Genomic DNA, 16,822 nt, shown 5'->3' with positions numbered 1-16,822 from the left:
GCGGCTCGGAACCGGGACCGGGCTGTACCAAAGCTGCGGCAAACGCAGCGGGGGTTGGCGGCGGGCGGTGGAGATAGAACTGCGCATGCGTGCGGCTGATCCCGGAAGCAGCGCTGTGGTTCCATGAGTCGGCGCGGAGTGATATCGCTGGTGCTGGGTTGTAGCAACTGCGCATGCGTGGGTTCCGTCACTAGGGCGGCGTGGGCAGTCATCATGGCAGACGGGGGGGCCGGGGGGTGCGGGAGGTGGCAGAGCTGCGGGAACGGGGCCGCGGTTGCGGCCGTGGAAGGGAACGCCGGGACGTCCGTGGTTGCAGGAGGCGGCGGGGCCACGCTATCCAGCCCACCATTAGGGTTGCACCTGTATCCTAACCCTACCTGATACCCTGTGTCCTTTGCACCCCTAACCCTCAGTGTCAGCTCTCCACCTGTCAAGCCCCCCCCCATCTTTACCCCTCAGCCTGCAATGTCTGTGTGTCTCCCAAAGATCCTGTTTGGGCTCCCACGTGCTGCTGCAGGGAGTAGCCGGTGGGCAGTGGGGAAAGTTTGGGATGGAGCAGACCCGGGATGGGGAGGGGTGAAGGGAGGAGTGAGTTTTTTATTATCATTCTATTCCTTTCCTTGCTAGCCTTCTGATGAAATCCTTTCTGCTATTCTTTTAGTATAGTTTTAATACGTAATTTTCTTTTAATCGTTTTATACATTTATATACATTATATTAATATATAATACATAATTTTTATATATATGATTAAATATATATTATATATATTTACTATATATTATATAATATAGTATATAAATATATAATATATATTTAGTATATATTTTATGCTTATATATATTATAGATATATAAGTATATATATAAGTACATATAATTAAATATATTTCTATATATTTAGTACATCATTTGTTTATAATATAGTAAATCAGCCTTCTGAAACGTGGAGTCAAGATTCTCATCTCTTCCCTCGTCCTGGGACGCCACACCCCTGTAACCCCCCATGTCCATCCCCATCCGCATGCGGGAGTTTCCCACCATGCCCAGCGGCCGGACTACATCTCCCAGCGGCTTCCGCGGCTCCCGCGCACGCACGGCGGGGCGGGGCCTCCGCCATCTTCTCTGCGGTCCGTGAGCGGGGCGGGCCCGGCGGCTCTTAAAGGGGGCACGGCCTGGGGTGGGGCCCTCTCGGCGCGGGATGGAGACCGGAGCGGCGCAAGAGGTTCGCGGATGGCAGGGAGGGGGCGGAGAGGGCGCCGGGAGTGCGATGGAGCCGCGGGCATTCCGTGTTCCGCCCGTCTCCGTTCTCCTGTGGCCCCTTCCGCCTTAAGGCCCGGCGGCGGGAACGGGCGGGGGGGACGGGGAGGGGGGGGGAGGACCGAGGGAAACGGCGGGAGTGGGCGGGTCTTAAAGGGGGGTGGTTTGAATTGGGCGTGACTAATAGGGATGTGGGCGAGGCCCTAACGGGCGCTGCGTGGGCGGGGCCTCGGGAGGTGGGGCTTGGGGGAAGTGCCCGGCCCCCCTTCTTGTAAACTCCTCCCCCTCCCATGTCCCCAGGCCACCTCCTGTGTCCCCCCATAATCCCCCTATGGGGCCAGGGGACCCCAATTCCTTACCCAATCCCCCCCCATGATGCCACGCTACCCCTTTGTCTGTCCCCACCGTGTCCCCTGTCACCCCCCCAGCACATCCCCGTGTCCCCTTCCCAGGCGTCACCCCCAGACTCCCCTATGGAGCCACCCCAAACTCCCCACCCGACCCCTCGAGGCTCCGTGTCCCCCCCCCTGACGCCCCCGTGTGCCCACAGCCCGGGGGTCGCGGGGGTCGCCCCCCGGCCCCGGAGTCCGTGCGGCGGCAGAAGCGCCGGGAGCTGGACGCGCGGCGCTCAAAGTGCCGCATCCGCATCGGGGGGCACCTGGAGCGCTGGTGTCGCCTCAAGGAGCAGCTCGGCTTCGCCCTGCACTCACAGCTGGCCCAGTTCCTCCTCGACAGGTCAGCAGCGGGGGCAAAAAACCCACCTCTGATGGGAAAAAAATCTGGGTTTTTTGCCTGCTCATCTCTGTCTTCCCGTGCAGGTACAGCTCGTACGGCTGCACCTGGAGCACAGGTGAGCTTCCCTTCCCTGTTCTGTGTTGGCATCCAGTGGTTTGGATCCAGATGGAGGATTTCTCTTGGGTTGGGTGCTGGAGGAGCACCTGGAGCTGCTCTTGGGTTTGCTCACCCCGCCAAGCACCAGGCAAATCCTCCGTGTTCCCTATTTTTGGCATCCCCAGTTTTTGGACATCCCCAGTTTTTGGCATCCGCTGCTTTTGGCATCCCCAGTTTTTGGCCTTCCCAGTTTTTCCGATCCCCAGCTCTTTGTTGGGAAGCTGTTTCACAATTCCCCTTAACAAGGACAACCCCGAGAGCCTGAGGACAGGGCCTTGCAGGTGTCCCACCTGCCCCACAAAACCCCATTTTGGGGCTGTTTTTCACAGATTTCTTTGTTTTCCCAGGAGAGCCGGAGCGGCTCCAGCCAGCCGCCCTGCAGCGCCTGGTCGCACTGTCCCACGGCCACGGCCAGGAGTGCGGCTTTGTGCCCGACATCCAGCTGCCAGCAGCTGGCAGCACGGCAGCTCCGCTGGTCTGGGAGTGTGTGGCCGGCCACCGCTTCTCCTGGGGTGGCTCTGGGGTCCCCAAGAGCCCCTCCTGTCACCCGGCCCAGGGGTGCGCCCCCTCCCCGGGCGCTGAGCGCCGGCGTTCGCTCCGCAGGGCCACACTGGGCTCCAAGGAGGCTGGAGAGGAGGGAACGGCCAAGTCACCCCATGGTGATGGGGATCGGGGCCAGGAGATGGGAGATGGTGACGGTGGTGGCACAGGTGAGCTCCTCCAGGTCACCTTTCTGCCCTCAGCTACCCTTGATTGCCCCCACCTTCAGCCCTGCTCCCAGTTCTAGTTCCAGTTCCACCCTAGGTTCTCCCTAGGGTAGTTCCAGTTCCACCACCATCCCAGCAGGAACTGCCCCAACCCCAGGCCTCTCCAACACCCCCATCCTTCCCAACTCTCCACCTCTCCCAGCCCTTCCTCACCACCCTCCTGTCCCCTTCCAGCCCCTCAGGTGTCACTGGAACCGGGGCCTGTGGCAGCAGCTGGTGAGAGGTGAGTGGTGGCACCCACAATCATCCATCCCCTGGTGATTTGTCCCTGTCTGACCCATCCCTGTGTCCCCAATCTTGGTCTGTGCTTGTCCAGGTCATTGTCCAGTAGCTCCATCCCAGGGGATGATGCAGAGCCGGGAGCTGAGCCCCGAGAGGAAGAGGAGGAGGATGAGGACTTTGCCAAGGGTGATGACCTGGCCTACACGGATGACCTGCGTGATGAGAACTATCACCCATCCCTGGACAGGTGGGATTAGCCAGGAGGAGCTGGGAATCGTGTCCGTGTGGGGTTAAAATCAGGGATTTCTGGGGTCAAAGGGCACAGAATTTTGGAGAGGCATCTTCATCCACCCCTGGGGGAGGGTCTTTGCCATGTCCAGCCGTGTCCAACCCTTGTCCTGCCATGTCTAACCAAGTCATGTCCATGACTAACCCATGTCTAACCATGTCCAACCAACTCATTCCCTACCACATCCAACCCATCTCTTGCCCCCTCAAGCCCCCAAACGCCCTCACCCACCCTTCTGTTTGCCCCTGACAGCGATTCAGAGCCACAGCGACGCCAGGGCCAGCCCAAGGCTCGCAGGAAGCCCATCAAGGAGGAGCAGCCCCTGCTGGAGCAGCCCCTGCCCAGCCCTGGACCCTTGGAGGAGAAAAGTGGACAGGTCAGGTGAGTCACGGCAGCCACCGAGGTGAAGGGATGAGGGGAGGGGGTCAGAGGCATCATCTTGTGTGGTTGTTTTATTATTTTATGATACATATGATATTAAAAGAAAATGATATGTTGAAACTATAATAAAAGAATAGAAACGTGGAGAATCTTGACTCCATGTTTCAGAAGGCTGATCTATTATTTTATTATATATATTATATTAAAACTACATGTTAAAACTATACTAAAAGAATAGAAACATGGAGAATCTTGGCTCCATGTTTCAGAAGGATTATTTATTATTTTATGATATATATGATATTAAAAGAAAATTATATGTTAAAACTATACTAAAAGAATAGAAAGGAAGGATTTTATTAGAAGGTTAGCAAGGAATAGAATGGAGTGATAATAAAATCTTGTGGCTGACCAGAGAGTATGAGACAGCTGGACTGTGATTGGCCATTAATTAAAAACAGCTACATGAAACTAATCAAAGATGCACTTGTTGCATTCCACAGCAGCAGTTTATTGTTTACATTTCCTTTCTGAGGCTTTTCAGCTTCTCAGGAGAAAAGTTCTTAGCAAAAAAATTTTTCATAAAATATTTCCATGACAATCTTGGGAGTGTCCAGTGCTGTTGGCCACGGGACAAGAGCTCTGTGTCCCCAAGGGGGGGTTCCAACCCTCCCCGTGACTCTGCTGACAGCAGGGCAGAGATGTTTCTTGGTTTTTTTGGGTGCAAATAGGGGTTTGGCTCACAAACATCACTGCAGGGGCTTCGTGAACCTGCACCCTGTCCCTTGTGGGTGCTCAGGGAACAAGGAGAGGCAGTCAAAGCTGCCATGGAGGGGGATGAAGACCCCCTGAACCAGACCCGTGGTGGGCACTGAAGCCTCCAAAAGACTGGAGATTTTTTGGAACACCCTAAAATCCATCAATCCCACCACAACCTCCTCCACTGATGGATCCAAGGTTTCTCCAGCAGCTCTGCAGCCCAGTGTTGCCAGCTCTCCTTTCCAGACACACAAAATTCAATGTTTTGTGCTAAAAAAAAGCTTAAATCAGCCCTCAGGGCTTCACTGGGGCTTTGCACAAGGGAGGTTTGGTTGGGGCTTGGTCTGTGCACGGCCTCAGATCCAACACACCGCAGCTGGATGGATTTTCTCACACTTTTGACACAAAAAGGGGGTAAAATCCCCCCATTTTTTCCTGGAATCAGCCACAACTCCTCCGTCTGCCCCATCCCAAGCGTTTCCCCAGGTGAGTGTTGTCCCTCACAGCTTTGATTGATTCCTTTGGATCTTGCTTTTTTTGGGGACACTGAATGCCCTCCCCTCTCCCAGCAGCTCCAGAACTACCCCAGATGTGGCTGGAAGAGGGACCACCCTTCCTGGAGACCCGATCCAGTGAAGGTAACGCTGGAATTTGCTCTCCCCCTCTCCCTGGCATTGCAGATCCCAGGCTCCCAAATCCCCTGAGAGGGTAGAAAAGTCTGTGTTCCATCTGGGCCATTCTTTTTGGGGCCAAAAGTGAATTAAATGTGAAATTTTTCCTGGTGTTCTTTGGGTTCTGCCTGATTTCCATCCCAAATCCCATGGTCTCCAAATGTGTCCAAAGTTTTAGCTGCAGGCTGGTGGCTTTTCTGAGGGGCTTGCAGCTCTCTGCCCTCTCCCAAAGCCAAGCCTAAGCTTTAGGTCAAGCCCTTTTTGGGCTGAGCTTGGTGACACACATCAGATTTTTAATATTTGGTTCATTTTCCCCCCATCTTTTGTCACAGCAAGTTGAAAATGGGAGATAAAATCCTGGTTTATGAGCAAAGCTGGACCTCACAGATGTCAAGGGGGTTCTCCTCTTCTCCCTTACCCAGGTAAAGTCAACCTGAGCTGATAAAAAACCTGTTTTCAAGAGATTTGGGACAAATCCCCAGGTTGAACCCATGCTTGAGCACTGGCATCTCTCACCATCTCATTATTTCCCCTCCCCAAACCCCACTTTAATCCACTTTTTAATGGATCTTTCCTTAATTCCAGGGTGACAGCCAGGAATAGCTGCTGTTTCCAGGGATCTATGGATGAATTATAGATCCAGCCAGGCTGGGAGCCAATTTCAGTGTCCTGGGACGCGTCCAAACCATGTGAAAAGGGTTTTGTAACAAGCAATAAAAAATTTATTCTTATTTTAAACGCCTGAAATGTGTTTGTTCCAGCGTGTCCTGCTGGTCCACGGGGTGGAAAGGGGAGAAATGCTGGTCCTGAGGATGATTTAATGTAGGATTTCCTGGGGAATCTTGGCTCTGGGGACAGTGAGGGGACACCAGGGCCTGGCTGAAAACGGCTTTTTCCTCTTGCAGGCAGCCACGGGCGAGTGACAAGGACGTGGCTCAGATCGGCCCCAAGAGGATCAGGTACCTGAGGAAGAGGAGGGAAGGGGCCAGGGAAGCTCCCAGGAAGAGCAGGACGGGCAGGAGAAATCTCTGGAAGGGTTTTTTTGCTTCATTTTAAATGATTTCACGGGTGGGGAAAAGGGAAGGTGGGTGAGGAGGAGGAGGGAGCTGGGGGCAGATCCACATTCCAAAGCTTTTCCACACCTCCTCCTCCTTCCTGGTAAGGATTTTTTCCTGTGTTTTCCCTGTCAGGAAGGCAGCAAAGCATGAGATCCTCCTGTGTGACTTCGAAGGCTGTGGCAAAATCTTCTCCAACCGCCAGTACCTGAATGTGAGCAGCACCTGGGGAGCCTGGGTGGGGTCTCCTGGAGCTAGAATTGGGAGCTGGAATTGGTTTTTTTTTCCCCCTGGCAGCACCACCAGAAGTACCAGCACATGCACCAGAAAACCTTCACCTGCTCTGAGCCCACCTGTGGGAAATCCTTCAACTTCAAGAAACACCTGAAGGAACACGAGAAGCTGCACAGTGGTGAGAGGGGCATTTCCAGGGGGAAATTGCACCTCCCTGGTGTAATCCAGAATTTTGTCTGGATTCCACCTGCTCCCATCGGATTCCCACCTCCTGTACCCCCTTCCCCACCCATTCTCAAACTCCCACCCCTGGGAGCTTTCACTGCTGCCCTTTGCTCCCAGAATGTCTCCCTTATCCTCTCCATTCCCATGCTGGGAATTCTCCCAGCTCCCAAAGCACATCCTGATGATTTTTCCAGGCTGGATCAGCCCCCGATCCCTTTTCTTTTCCTCCCAGACAAGCGGGATTACATCTGCGAGTTCTGCGCACGCTCCTTCCGCACCAGCAGCAATTTGATCATCCACCGACGGATCCACACCGGGGAGAAGCCCCTCCAGTAAGTCCCAGTCCCATTTCCAACTTCCCAGTAAGTTGTAGTCCCAGTTCCATCCCCCCAGTAAATCCCAGTCCCATTTCCAATTTCCCAGTAAGTCCCAGTCCCATCCCAGCCCTCCAGTAAATCCCAGTCCCATACCTGCAGCTCTGCTCAGCCTCAGAGTCTCTTGCCACCCTTTTCAACCCAAAATCAGCTCCTCCAGCCAAAAGCCAGGCTGAGGTTCCTCCCGAGCTTTCTGCCCTTGGAGCTGGCTGTGTCCAGACCCAGCAGCTCCAGGGTGGTGTTTAATTAGGCACAGCTTAATGAGCTGAAACAGAACCCATGTCCAAGCCATTCATGCCAGGAGGGCACTGGAGCTTCAATCCTGGCACATTCCAGCCCCAAGCATGGCGGGGCCAGTTCTCCCTGGGGTTTTTAATTCCTTCCAAAATCTAAAATCTCCCCCAGGTGTGAGATCTGCGGCTTCACCTGCCGCCAGAAAGCCTCCCTGAACTGGCACATGAGGAAACACGACGCCGACTCCTTCTACCAATTCCCCTGTGACATTTGTGGCAAGAGGTTTGAGAAACGGGACAACGTCACCGCCCACAAGAGCAAGAGCCACCCCGGGGGGCTGCGCCAGCCCGAGGGGCCCCAGCAGCAGCCCCCGGAGCCCCCCGGGCCCATGGAGGCCCTGGAGCTGCTGGGGGCTGTGCTGGGGCCTGGGGGGGACACAGGGAGGGCCCCCCTGGAGTTTGGGGTGGGGGATGTTGGGGGGGATCCACCCCAAGGGCAGGGGAGAGGTGAGGAGGGGTCCTAGAGGGCTCATCCCCTGCCCCAGTTTGGGGGCTGGAGCAAAATTTGGGATGATGCTGGACCCTCCAGGTGCCAAAAATACATGGGACAGGCAAAATCCCAGTTTTTCAGCCAAATCCTAGATGAAATCCCAAGTTTTCAGCCAAATCCTAGATGAAATCCCAGTTTTTCAGCCAAATCCCTTTTTTTTTTTTTTTTTTTTTGCCAAATCCCAGCTTCCCTCAAGCCCAGCATTATTGCCATAAGTCGATCCTCAATAAAGACTTATTTTGGGCAAAAGTGTCAGATTTTTATGGAAAAAAAGGATAGAAAAGTGATATTTGGGTGGTTTGGACATAGGTAAATGGGTTGGAGAGGGGGTGGAGACACCAAAAACCCAGGAATTGGGTACCCAAACTGGGATGAGAGGGAGATCCCAGTGAGTCTGTGCCCCCAGACTGGGATGGGTGGGAGCACACATTTGAGCTGTGCCCCCAAACTGGGATGAAAGGCAATGCCCAGTGGGGTGTGCCCCAAAACTGGGAGCTCCCAGTGCTTCAAACTTCTCCGTTAAACTTTCATTTAAAAACTCTGATTTAAACATGTAAAAACTCTGATTTAAACCAGAATTTGGACTTAGAGATACTTGGAAGCTCCAAGTTGGGACCATTTAGTGAATTGCAAGTGCCCCCAAAACCCCTCAGTGCTCCACCCCAGCAGGCTGGGGACCAGGACATCTCTGTCTCCATCCCCTCCCAAGCAGGAGCAGCTTTTCCTCCTCTCTCCCAGCACCAAAAACCCCCAAATTATCGTGTTTTAGGGTTGGTTTTTTTTTTGCACAGCAACTTTTATTTCCCCACTAACAGTGACAGGGCAAAGGACACGAACAGCAGCAGGGGGAAGGGCACAAGGGGAGCGGGCAAGATCACACCTGGAACACAGAACCCCCTCCCCAAGCCCCCCCAAAACCCCCCCAGCCCAGCTTTGGGGTGACCCCAAACATCCCAATCCCCTTGCTGGGATCCTGGCACTCCAGGGGCTCAGAATTCAGGGGGAGAGAAGGGGAGATGGAATGAGGGGGGGACAGTGCCGGAGATGAGGAGGCAAAAAGGGACATGGGGGGCAATGGGGGGGCTAGGAGGGAAATGGGGGGCAATGGGGAGATAGGGACACAAGGAGGGGGGACAATAGAGCCCAGAATTTAGGGGGAGATGAGAAAGGGAATGAGGGGGGACAGTGGGGGAGATGAGGAGGCAAAAAGGGACATGGGGGGCAGCGGGGAGATGGGGACACGAGAAGGGGGGACAATAGAGGAGAGAGAGGGTCACTCAGCGACAGCAGGACGGGCTCGGCCCCTTCCCCAGGGAGGATGGGATGAGTCAGGATGGGATGGGTGAAAATGACCTGCAAAGCAACGGTGCCCAAACTGGGGGGGGGACACGAGACCCCTCATCTCCACACGGCATTTTAGGGGCGAGGGGGGGGACACAAAGCTTTGGCTACTATTCGAAGCAGGATGGGATCAGCCTCTCCCTGTTCCACGGGGCTCCAACTCCAAAGAAAAAAACCACAAAATGAACTCTACAGGGGTGTTTAACTAGCAACAAAACACAAAATGAACTCTACAGGGGGTGTTTAACCAGCAACGGAGAGGGGGTGCTCAAGTAGCCCACCCCCTCACCAACCAACACCCCTGAGGAAGATTTTTGAGGGTAAAAAGACTCAAAAACTTTGAACTGCAACAGGAAAAAAAAAAAATCCCCCCTGAACAGCCAAGGGTGGGATTTGGGAAGCAAAGGAAAACCTAAGGATGGCAAGGGAGGGAGAGAGACGGGGGGACACCACCAGCGAGCGGGGCGGGGGCTCAGTTGCAGGGGGACAGCGAGGAGCCCACGTAGAAGAGCCAGAAGAATGGGAAGATCCTCTCGGAGAAGGCTCCAACTCCAAAGAAAGAACACAAAATGAACTCTACAGGGGGTGTTTAACCAGCAACGGAGAGGGGGTGCTCAAGTAGCCCCCTCACCAACCAACGCCCCCGAGGAAGATTTCTGGGGGTAAAAAGACTCAAAAACTTTGAACTGCAACAGGAAAAAAAAAATCCAGGGGTGGGATTTGGGGTGTTTTGCTCAGAAGCAAAGGAAAACCTAAGGATGGCAAGGGGGGGAGAGAGAGGGGGGGACACCACCAGCGAGCGGGGCAGGGGCTCAGTTGCAGAGGGACAGCGAGGAGCCCACGTAGAAGAGCCAGAAGAACGGGAAGATCCTCTCGGAGAAGGCGGCGGTGAAGGTGAAGATGGGAGCCATGTTGTCGGCGTTGTAGAACGCCACCCACCCTCCCTCGTAGTCCAGGTACACCCCGATCTTGCGCGGCCGCTCGCACAGCGACAGCGGCGTCTCGGGAGAGGTGAACGCCTGGTACTGATCCCAATTCTTGCCCTTCCAGTTGAGCCCCACCGCCCAGATGCCCTCCTCGGGCGCGAAGTCGACCTTCTCCTTGCGGCGCACGGACTCGCGGGCGGCGCCCAGCACCCAGCTCTCCCCGTCGCCCACCTCCACCTCCCAGTAGTGGCGGCCGGCAGAGAAGCCCTCGGAGGCCAGGACGCAGAAGGCGTAGTCGAAGCGCTTGGGGTGCGCCGGCAGCTCCTGGGGGGCCCCGCGCAGGCGCACGCTGCGCTTGTCCTCCGACAGCACCAGGTAGGGGTTGGCCGTGTCGGGGTCCAGGGAGAGCTCGCCTGCGGGGGAATGGGACGGGGGTGCTGATGTGATTAATACAGTACTATTAATCGTATTAATGCTATTAATAGCTGTTGTGGTGTTGGCAGGGGTCTGGGGGTGAGGGTTAGGGAGGAAGGGACAAGAATGTTGGCTCTGTGTTTGAGGGGGATTGATTTATTGTTTTCTGATACTATTGTATTAAATAATTGTATTAAATAATACTATTGTAATAAATAATGATTTATTCTTTCATTATACTATTGTGTTAAATAATAATGAAATAATAATGAAATTATAAATAGATTATAATTAAATTATTAAATTATAATTAAATCATAAATTTTAATTAAATTCTAAATAAATTATAAATAATTTTTATATTTAATATATATAATATAATATATATTTATATTTATATATAGATATAAATTAATTATACATTATTATATAATTAAATTATATGAGTCATATATTTAATTATATATTTAAATGATAATACATTGTATTAAAACTATAGTAAAAGAATAGAAGAAATTACTTTGTCAGAAGGCTAGCTAAGAATAGAATTTTCTGTGCCCCAAACCAGAGGGGAAGGACCCAGGTGAAGCCACCTGGAGCATCCTGAAGAGCCCACACAGAAGCCAAGCCCAGCAATTCCAACCTCAACCCTTGGAAAAGGCAGGTTAGACTCCCCCATAAGCCCCAATCCCAGTAAATTCCCAAATTATCTCTTGGAAAAGGGAAGTCCCAGCCCCAAATCCCAGCCAATTCCATGCAAACCCCTGGACAAGAGAGCTGTTATCCCAGTCTCCATGGCCTCACCTGTGTCGTTCTCCAGCTCAAAGCGCAGATTTTCTGTGGGAAGAGAAGGAAGGAGTTGAATCCCCAGAACTGCTCAAGCCATGGGAATGATCCCAACTCCACACTCCCACACTCAAATCCCAGGGAAATCCCTTTTCCACCTCTTCCCTAGGATGAAGGAACAACCCAGAGCTCTCCCAGCCAGCCCAGGGGGGGAATTAGAGCCCGGCTCCATCCCAGCCCCAATTTTGGTGGATTTCCACGTGGGATCCTGGCTGGGAAAGCACTTTTTTTTCCAGGAAGGATCTCATCAGGCTCACCCTTGAATTCCAGCAGCACTTCCTTGAGCACCGCGCTCTTCTGGGAAAAACTCTTCAGCTTCTTCTCCAGCTCGGAAAAGCCGGGCTCAGGCTTGAGGAACATCCAGCTCTCCAGGCTGAGGAGACACGGCAGTCAGGGACCCAAAAAATCAAGGAATCCCCCTGGGAAGGGTGGAAATGCCAGCTCCAGCTCCAGCTGAGAGCCTCCAGGTTCACCCAGCTCACTCACCTGCTGCCAGCTGGGACGACGCCCTGGAAGGGGAAGAAAACCCAAGGAATTTGTTAGGATCAGCATCTCTCCTATTTCAAGATATCTCAAAATCCTCCCCAGAAACTGGGAGGATCCCATGAAGGGACTTTTGTCCCCGTAAAGGTATTTTTGTATCTACAAGTGGAATTTCCCACCCTATTAATAGAATTTTTTACCCAATAAATTTATTTCTCCAATAAATAAAAATTTTGACCCATAAATGGAAATTCCTGCCTACATAAATGGAACCTTTTTCCACCCCATAAAAAGGACTTTTTTCTTCCCATAAATGGAATTCTCACCCCCATAAACAGAACCTTTTCCTTTTTTTCACCCCTTTTTTGTCCCCTTAAACAGAATTTTCATCCCCATAAATAGGTATTTTCGCCCACTACACCGGATTTCTGTCCGTGAGCGGGAATTTTTGGAGACACACGACAGAGTCCCACCTCGCCAGGTGTGCTCCCCGTGCCACTGTCCCCGCCCTGCTCTGCAAGGAGCTTGTCCAGCTGTGCAATGTCCTCGGCCAGCCGCGCCACGCTCTCGTCCCTGCGGCGCCCGATGTCCCTCTCCAGCTCCTCCAGCCTGGAGAGCAGCAGCTGCTCCTTCTCCTCCAGGAACGCCCGCAGCTCCTTGCACTCGGCCACGATCTTCTGCCTCTCCACCTCCGTCTGTTTCTGCAATTCCAGGGCGAACACCCCTGTGAGGGCAGGTCCCCGCAGCCACGGAGCTTGGGGGAGAGAATCTCCAGGGCAAGGGGAACCCAAATTTCCACAGGCAGGAAATGCCCCAGGTGAGACCGAACCCACCTGGATGGGGCTCCCAGCAACTCCTCACTGGGACTCCCATGGGCAAGGGGAACCCAAATTTCCAGAACCAGAGAATTCCCCAGTGAAACTAAACCCTCATTCCCATGGGGATGAGGAACCCCCCAGGTGGGACCAAATTTATCTCCAGAGCCAGGAAATGCCCTGAACCCTCCTGGATGGGGGTCCCAGCAGCTCCTCACTGGGATTCACATGGGGAACAGGAACCCAAATTTATTTTCACAGCCAGGAAATGCCCAGGTGAGACTGAACCCTCCTGGTGGGGGGCTCTGGAACCCCCAGCACTCACCAGCAGCTCCTCACTCTGCCTCTCCCGCTCAGCCTTGGCCTCCTCACGCCCTTTCCTCAGGGAGCTCAGGTGCTCCTGGGGCACCTCCTGAAAGCACAACAGATCCCTTGGGAATTCTTCCCCCGTGGGCCATCAGGATGGAAACGCTGCTGCTGTTAAAATGGTCAAATTCACCCAATCTGGGGCTTTTTTTTGGAGATGGAACCAGCAGCTACCCTGACCTAACAAAACCACCAAACTTCACCCCAACCAGCCCAAAAACTGAAAAAAAAAAAGTCAATTGATTTTATCTGTCTGTGAGGAAACAAATGCCCTGGTCCCACCCCCATCCTCCTCCCAGATTCTCCCTCCTCAAGGTGCCCCAAAATTGGGTTGGACTCCTCCCCAAGAGGAGGAACTACTGCCTTTAATGAACTGCTCACTAAATTATTAATTATTAATTAATTAAGCTCATCCTTATTTAAGTAATTTGACCTCCACGGAGGGCAGAGAAGCCCCTGCAAACAGCAGCTGGCCCTGGGGGCAAATGAATCTACTTATTTTAGAACTAAAACCCTAAATACAAGGATTTTGACTGTTAAGAGCCAGAAGTTGCTGGGTTTGGAATTTATCCATGAGATTAAAGCAAGTATCAGGGCAAAAAAGGAGAAGGGAGGACCTCAGCAACAACCAATTATCAAACACTCATAAAAGTAGGGTAACGAGGGGGAAAAAAATCCCAAGGGAGCAACAACCTGGATCTACACAAGGACGTTTGTGTCCTAAAAAAAAAAAGGACAAAACCCCAGATTTAGGGCGGGGGGACAGCCCCAGCGTCCCCGGAAGAGGAACCACGGCAGTTCCGGGACGAAACCCCCTCTAAAAGGATTTAATCAGCACAAATAATTAATATGCGGTGGTTAATGATGCCACAATCCCCTCCCCTGCTCCCTCCTCCTCCTCCTCCTGCTGCCGCTGCGCAGCGACATCGGCTCCGTCCGGCATCTTGGATCCCTCTGGTTCCTGGAATTCCGAGGCCTGCCCACCCACACCGAGCCCTTGGGGTTTCACAATTCCAAATTAACCCCCGCTGCGATCACGACACGCCCCACATCGCGACATAGCGGAGCCCCAGCGCTGCCGGGGGGGCGCCGTTTTCGCTCTGCGTCATTCCAAAGGGATGGGGGGGGGGACGGACAAGCGGCTCCTGGGGGGCCCAGCGCCACTTCCAGCCTGACCCTGGATGGGGATCAGGGATTAAATAACGCCCCGCTCCTCCTCCCCGTTCCCAGCTCGGTCCTGGGTTTCGGGGGGCTGGCGAGATTTTGCACTGAGGTGGGCACACCCCCTTTTCCCAGTACTGTCCCAGTTCATCCCAGATGGATCTCGCACCCCCCATCCCGGGGGTGTCTGTGTTTTGGGGCGATTCGGGTCCTTCTGCATCCCCCAAATTCTGAAAGCAGCGCCCAGCTGGGCAGGGGATCCCCCGCGGGATCCACACAGCCTGGAGGAGCCTTTAATGCACCCCAAAAATGGGGGGGATTAGGGGTTCATTTCTGTGCTCCCATTGGAACTGAGGGGTCCCAAAGGAGGAGGAGGAGGGAGTCCCTGATGGGGAGCATTCCCTGGGGCACCCCAACCCCGTGAGATCTCCTTGCGGTGCTCCCCATCTCCTCTCTGCCCTGTCCGTGTTTTGGAGTGATTCGGGTCCTTCTGCGCCCCCAAATTCTGGAAGCAGCGCCTAACTAGGGAGGGGAATCCCCCGTTGGATCCACACATTTGGGGGTCCCCACACAGCATGGGGGACTGGGAGCTCATTTCTCTATTCCCCAAAGAGAAAGAGGGAGTTCCTGGGGCACCCAAACTCCGCGAGATGTCCTTGGGGTGTTTACTGCATCCCCCATTTCTCAGGGGTGTCCAGCACCCCAAAAAAGACCCGGGAGGGGTCTCGGCTGGACCTCTCTGCTCCCCAACATCCCAAAAAAGACCCGGGAGGGGGTCTCACTGCCCCCCAACACCCCGAGGGGGCTCGCAGTGCTTTTCCCCTCCGGGGAAAGGGTCCCGAAGCCCCGCAGCCCCTCCAGCATGGGACTCCTCCCCCCGTTGTGAGGGGGGATCCCGGCACTGACCTCCGCGGCGTGGGCCGCCTCCTCGGCGGGCAGCACCGTGTGGGCTCGGTGCTCTCGGGACAGGTGACACACCACACACACGGCCCGCCGGTCCTGCACGCAGTACAGCCGCAGCGGCTCCCCGTGCCGCGGGCAGCGCGGCGGGCCCGGCGGCCCGGCCGGAGCGGCGGCGGCGGGCAGCGGCGGCGCGGGCGCGGGCGGCCCCGGCGGCGGCTCGGCGGGGCCCGGTGGCAGCCCCAGCTGGCGGACGATGTGCACGATGTTGCCGAGGGAGCGGTTGGGGCGGAAGAGGCGCTGCGGCACCGGCTCGCGGCACTGCGGGCAGCACAGGCGTCGCGCCGAGTCCTCCCAGCACTGGGTCACGCAGGCGCGGCAGAAGTTGTGCCCGCACTCGGCCACCAGCACCGGGTCGTTGAAGTACTCCAGGCACACCGGGCACGTCAGTTCGTCCTGCAGGCTCCGCGCGGCGCTGCAGGGCGCGGGCGGCGCGGACGGGGGCGCGGGAGGCGCCTCCATGGCGGCCGCGGGGCCGGTGGCGGCCGCGGGGCCGGCGGCGGTGCCGGTCGTGGCGCTGGTGCCCACAGAGAGTCCCGAAACGCGGAGCACCCGCTCCGCACGGCTCCGCCGCCCCGACTGACGGCCGAGGGGCGGTGCCGGGCCTGCGCCGGGGAAGGGGCGGGGCTGCGCCTGCGCGGGAGGGTAAAACGGGCGTGGTTTGCGCTGTCCGTAATGAGGTGGGCGTGGTCAGACTCTCCTGGTATATAATGAGCGCGGGCAGGGGGCGTGGTGTTGTCTGGAGGTGTGGCTGCGTTTGCGGAGTAGGAGAGGGCGGGGTAATGGCCGTGAGGGCCCGCAGGAGTGGCCTGAGGGCGGCTGAAGGGTCTGGGGGTCGCTGGGGGGGCTATTTGACAAGTGTTGGAAATTCGCTCCAGGAAGCTGAATTCAGGGAAAAATTATTCAAAACCTCCAGACGTACAAAAACGACCCCAAAAGCCCTTTCCTAGGGGATGGGATTTAGGGATTTTTACATCCCTACTGGGAGCAATCCGTCCTCCATGCGACAGATGCAGAGAACAACAGCACCATTTTCCTGCTTTTCTCTACATTTCCTCACTGTCCGTGGTGAGATTGGCTTCGGGGAGGAAACACTTTGTCCCTGTACGGTGGGGCACGGGAATAAATTGGGGTTAAAAATTTAATTCGGGGTCAGAGCGGAACTGCCCTCTTCCGAAATGGCGGCCTCGGCTTCAGGCAGGGCGCGAGGGAAAATGGCGGCGGCCTCGCGCTCCCCATTGCCGCCCGCGCGGCCCGGCTCAAGATGGCGCCCGCGGCCTGAGGGCCCGGCCGCCATCTTGGGTGAGGGCAGCCAGGTCTTCAGGGCCCAGTCGGGGGGCAAAGCCTGCGGAGCGGGGCGAGGAGAAAACGACGTTTTGGCCCAGATTTGCTGTAAAATCTTGGATTGCTCCCTTCAAACATTTGATTGCATAATTTCTGTCTCCAAAATGAATTTTTTTGGGTTTAGGATGGAGAACGTGATAATAACTCAGTCAAACAATTCTCTTCTATGAGCTGTTCTGAGGATGCAAAATGAGGGAATAACACCAAATTCCCCAAAATGTTGCTGTGATATTTCTCAGGAGTTGCTTTTATTGTG

General features: G+C 54.8%; 2 protein-coding genes across 2 annotated transcripts; one reads left to right on the top strand and one right to left on the bottom strand.

Moving 5' to 3' along the window:
• The first annotated feature begins 289 nt into the window (after positions 1 to 289).
• LOC118700845 (zinc finger protein 692-like) lies at positions 290 to 8,159 on the top strand. Its single transcript, XM_036405418.2, has 13 exons — positions 290 to 527; positions 927 to 1,224; positions 1,810 to 1,994; positions 2,078 to 2,109; positions 2,498 to 2,860; positions 3,092 to 3,140; positions 3,234 to 3,386; positions 3,681 to 3,809; positions 6,145 to 6,198; positions 6,430 to 6,508; positions 6,592 to 6,706; positions 6,986 to 7,085; positions 7,533 to 8,159. The coding sequence occupies exons 2-13, from the start codon at positions 1,201 to 1,203 to the stop codon at positions 7,882 to 7,884; spliced, it is 1,635 nt and encodes a 544-aa protein (XP_036261311.1). The 5' UTR covers positions 290 to 527; positions 927 to 1,200; the 3' UTR covers positions 7,885 to 8,159.
• A 526-nt stretch (positions 8,160 to 8,685) lies between these two features.
• Positions 8,686 to 15,798, bottom strand: LOC118700848 (E3 ubiquitin-protein ligase TRIM7-like). Its single transcript, XM_036405425.1, has 7 exons — positions 15,169 to 15,798; positions 13,061 to 13,147; positions 12,394 to 12,621; positions 11,924 to 11,946; positions 11,695 to 11,810; positions 11,396 to 11,428; positions 8,686 to 10,590 (listed from the first exon to the last, which is right to left on the bottom strand). The coding sequence occupies exons 1-7, from the start codon at positions 15,682 to 15,684 to the stop codon at positions 10,064 to 10,066; spliced, it is 1,530 nt and encodes a 509-aa protein (XP_036261318.1). The 5' UTR covers positions 15,685 to 15,798; the 3' UTR covers positions 8,686 to 10,063.
• Positions 15,799 to 16,822: the final 1,024 nt, after the last annotated feature.

Source organism: Molothrus ater, chromosome 39, assembly GCF_012460135.2.
Source record: "Molothrus ater isolate BHLD 08-10-18 breed brown headed cowbird chromosome 39, BPBGC_Mater_1.1, whole genome shotgun sequence".
In the NCBI taxonomy this organism is placed as follows: Eukaryota; Metazoa; Chordata; class Aves; order Passeriformes; family Icteridae; genus Molothrus; species Molothrus ater.
Note: the sequence above shows the minus strand (reverse complement) of the source record. Positions and strands in the feature narration are given on the sequence as shown.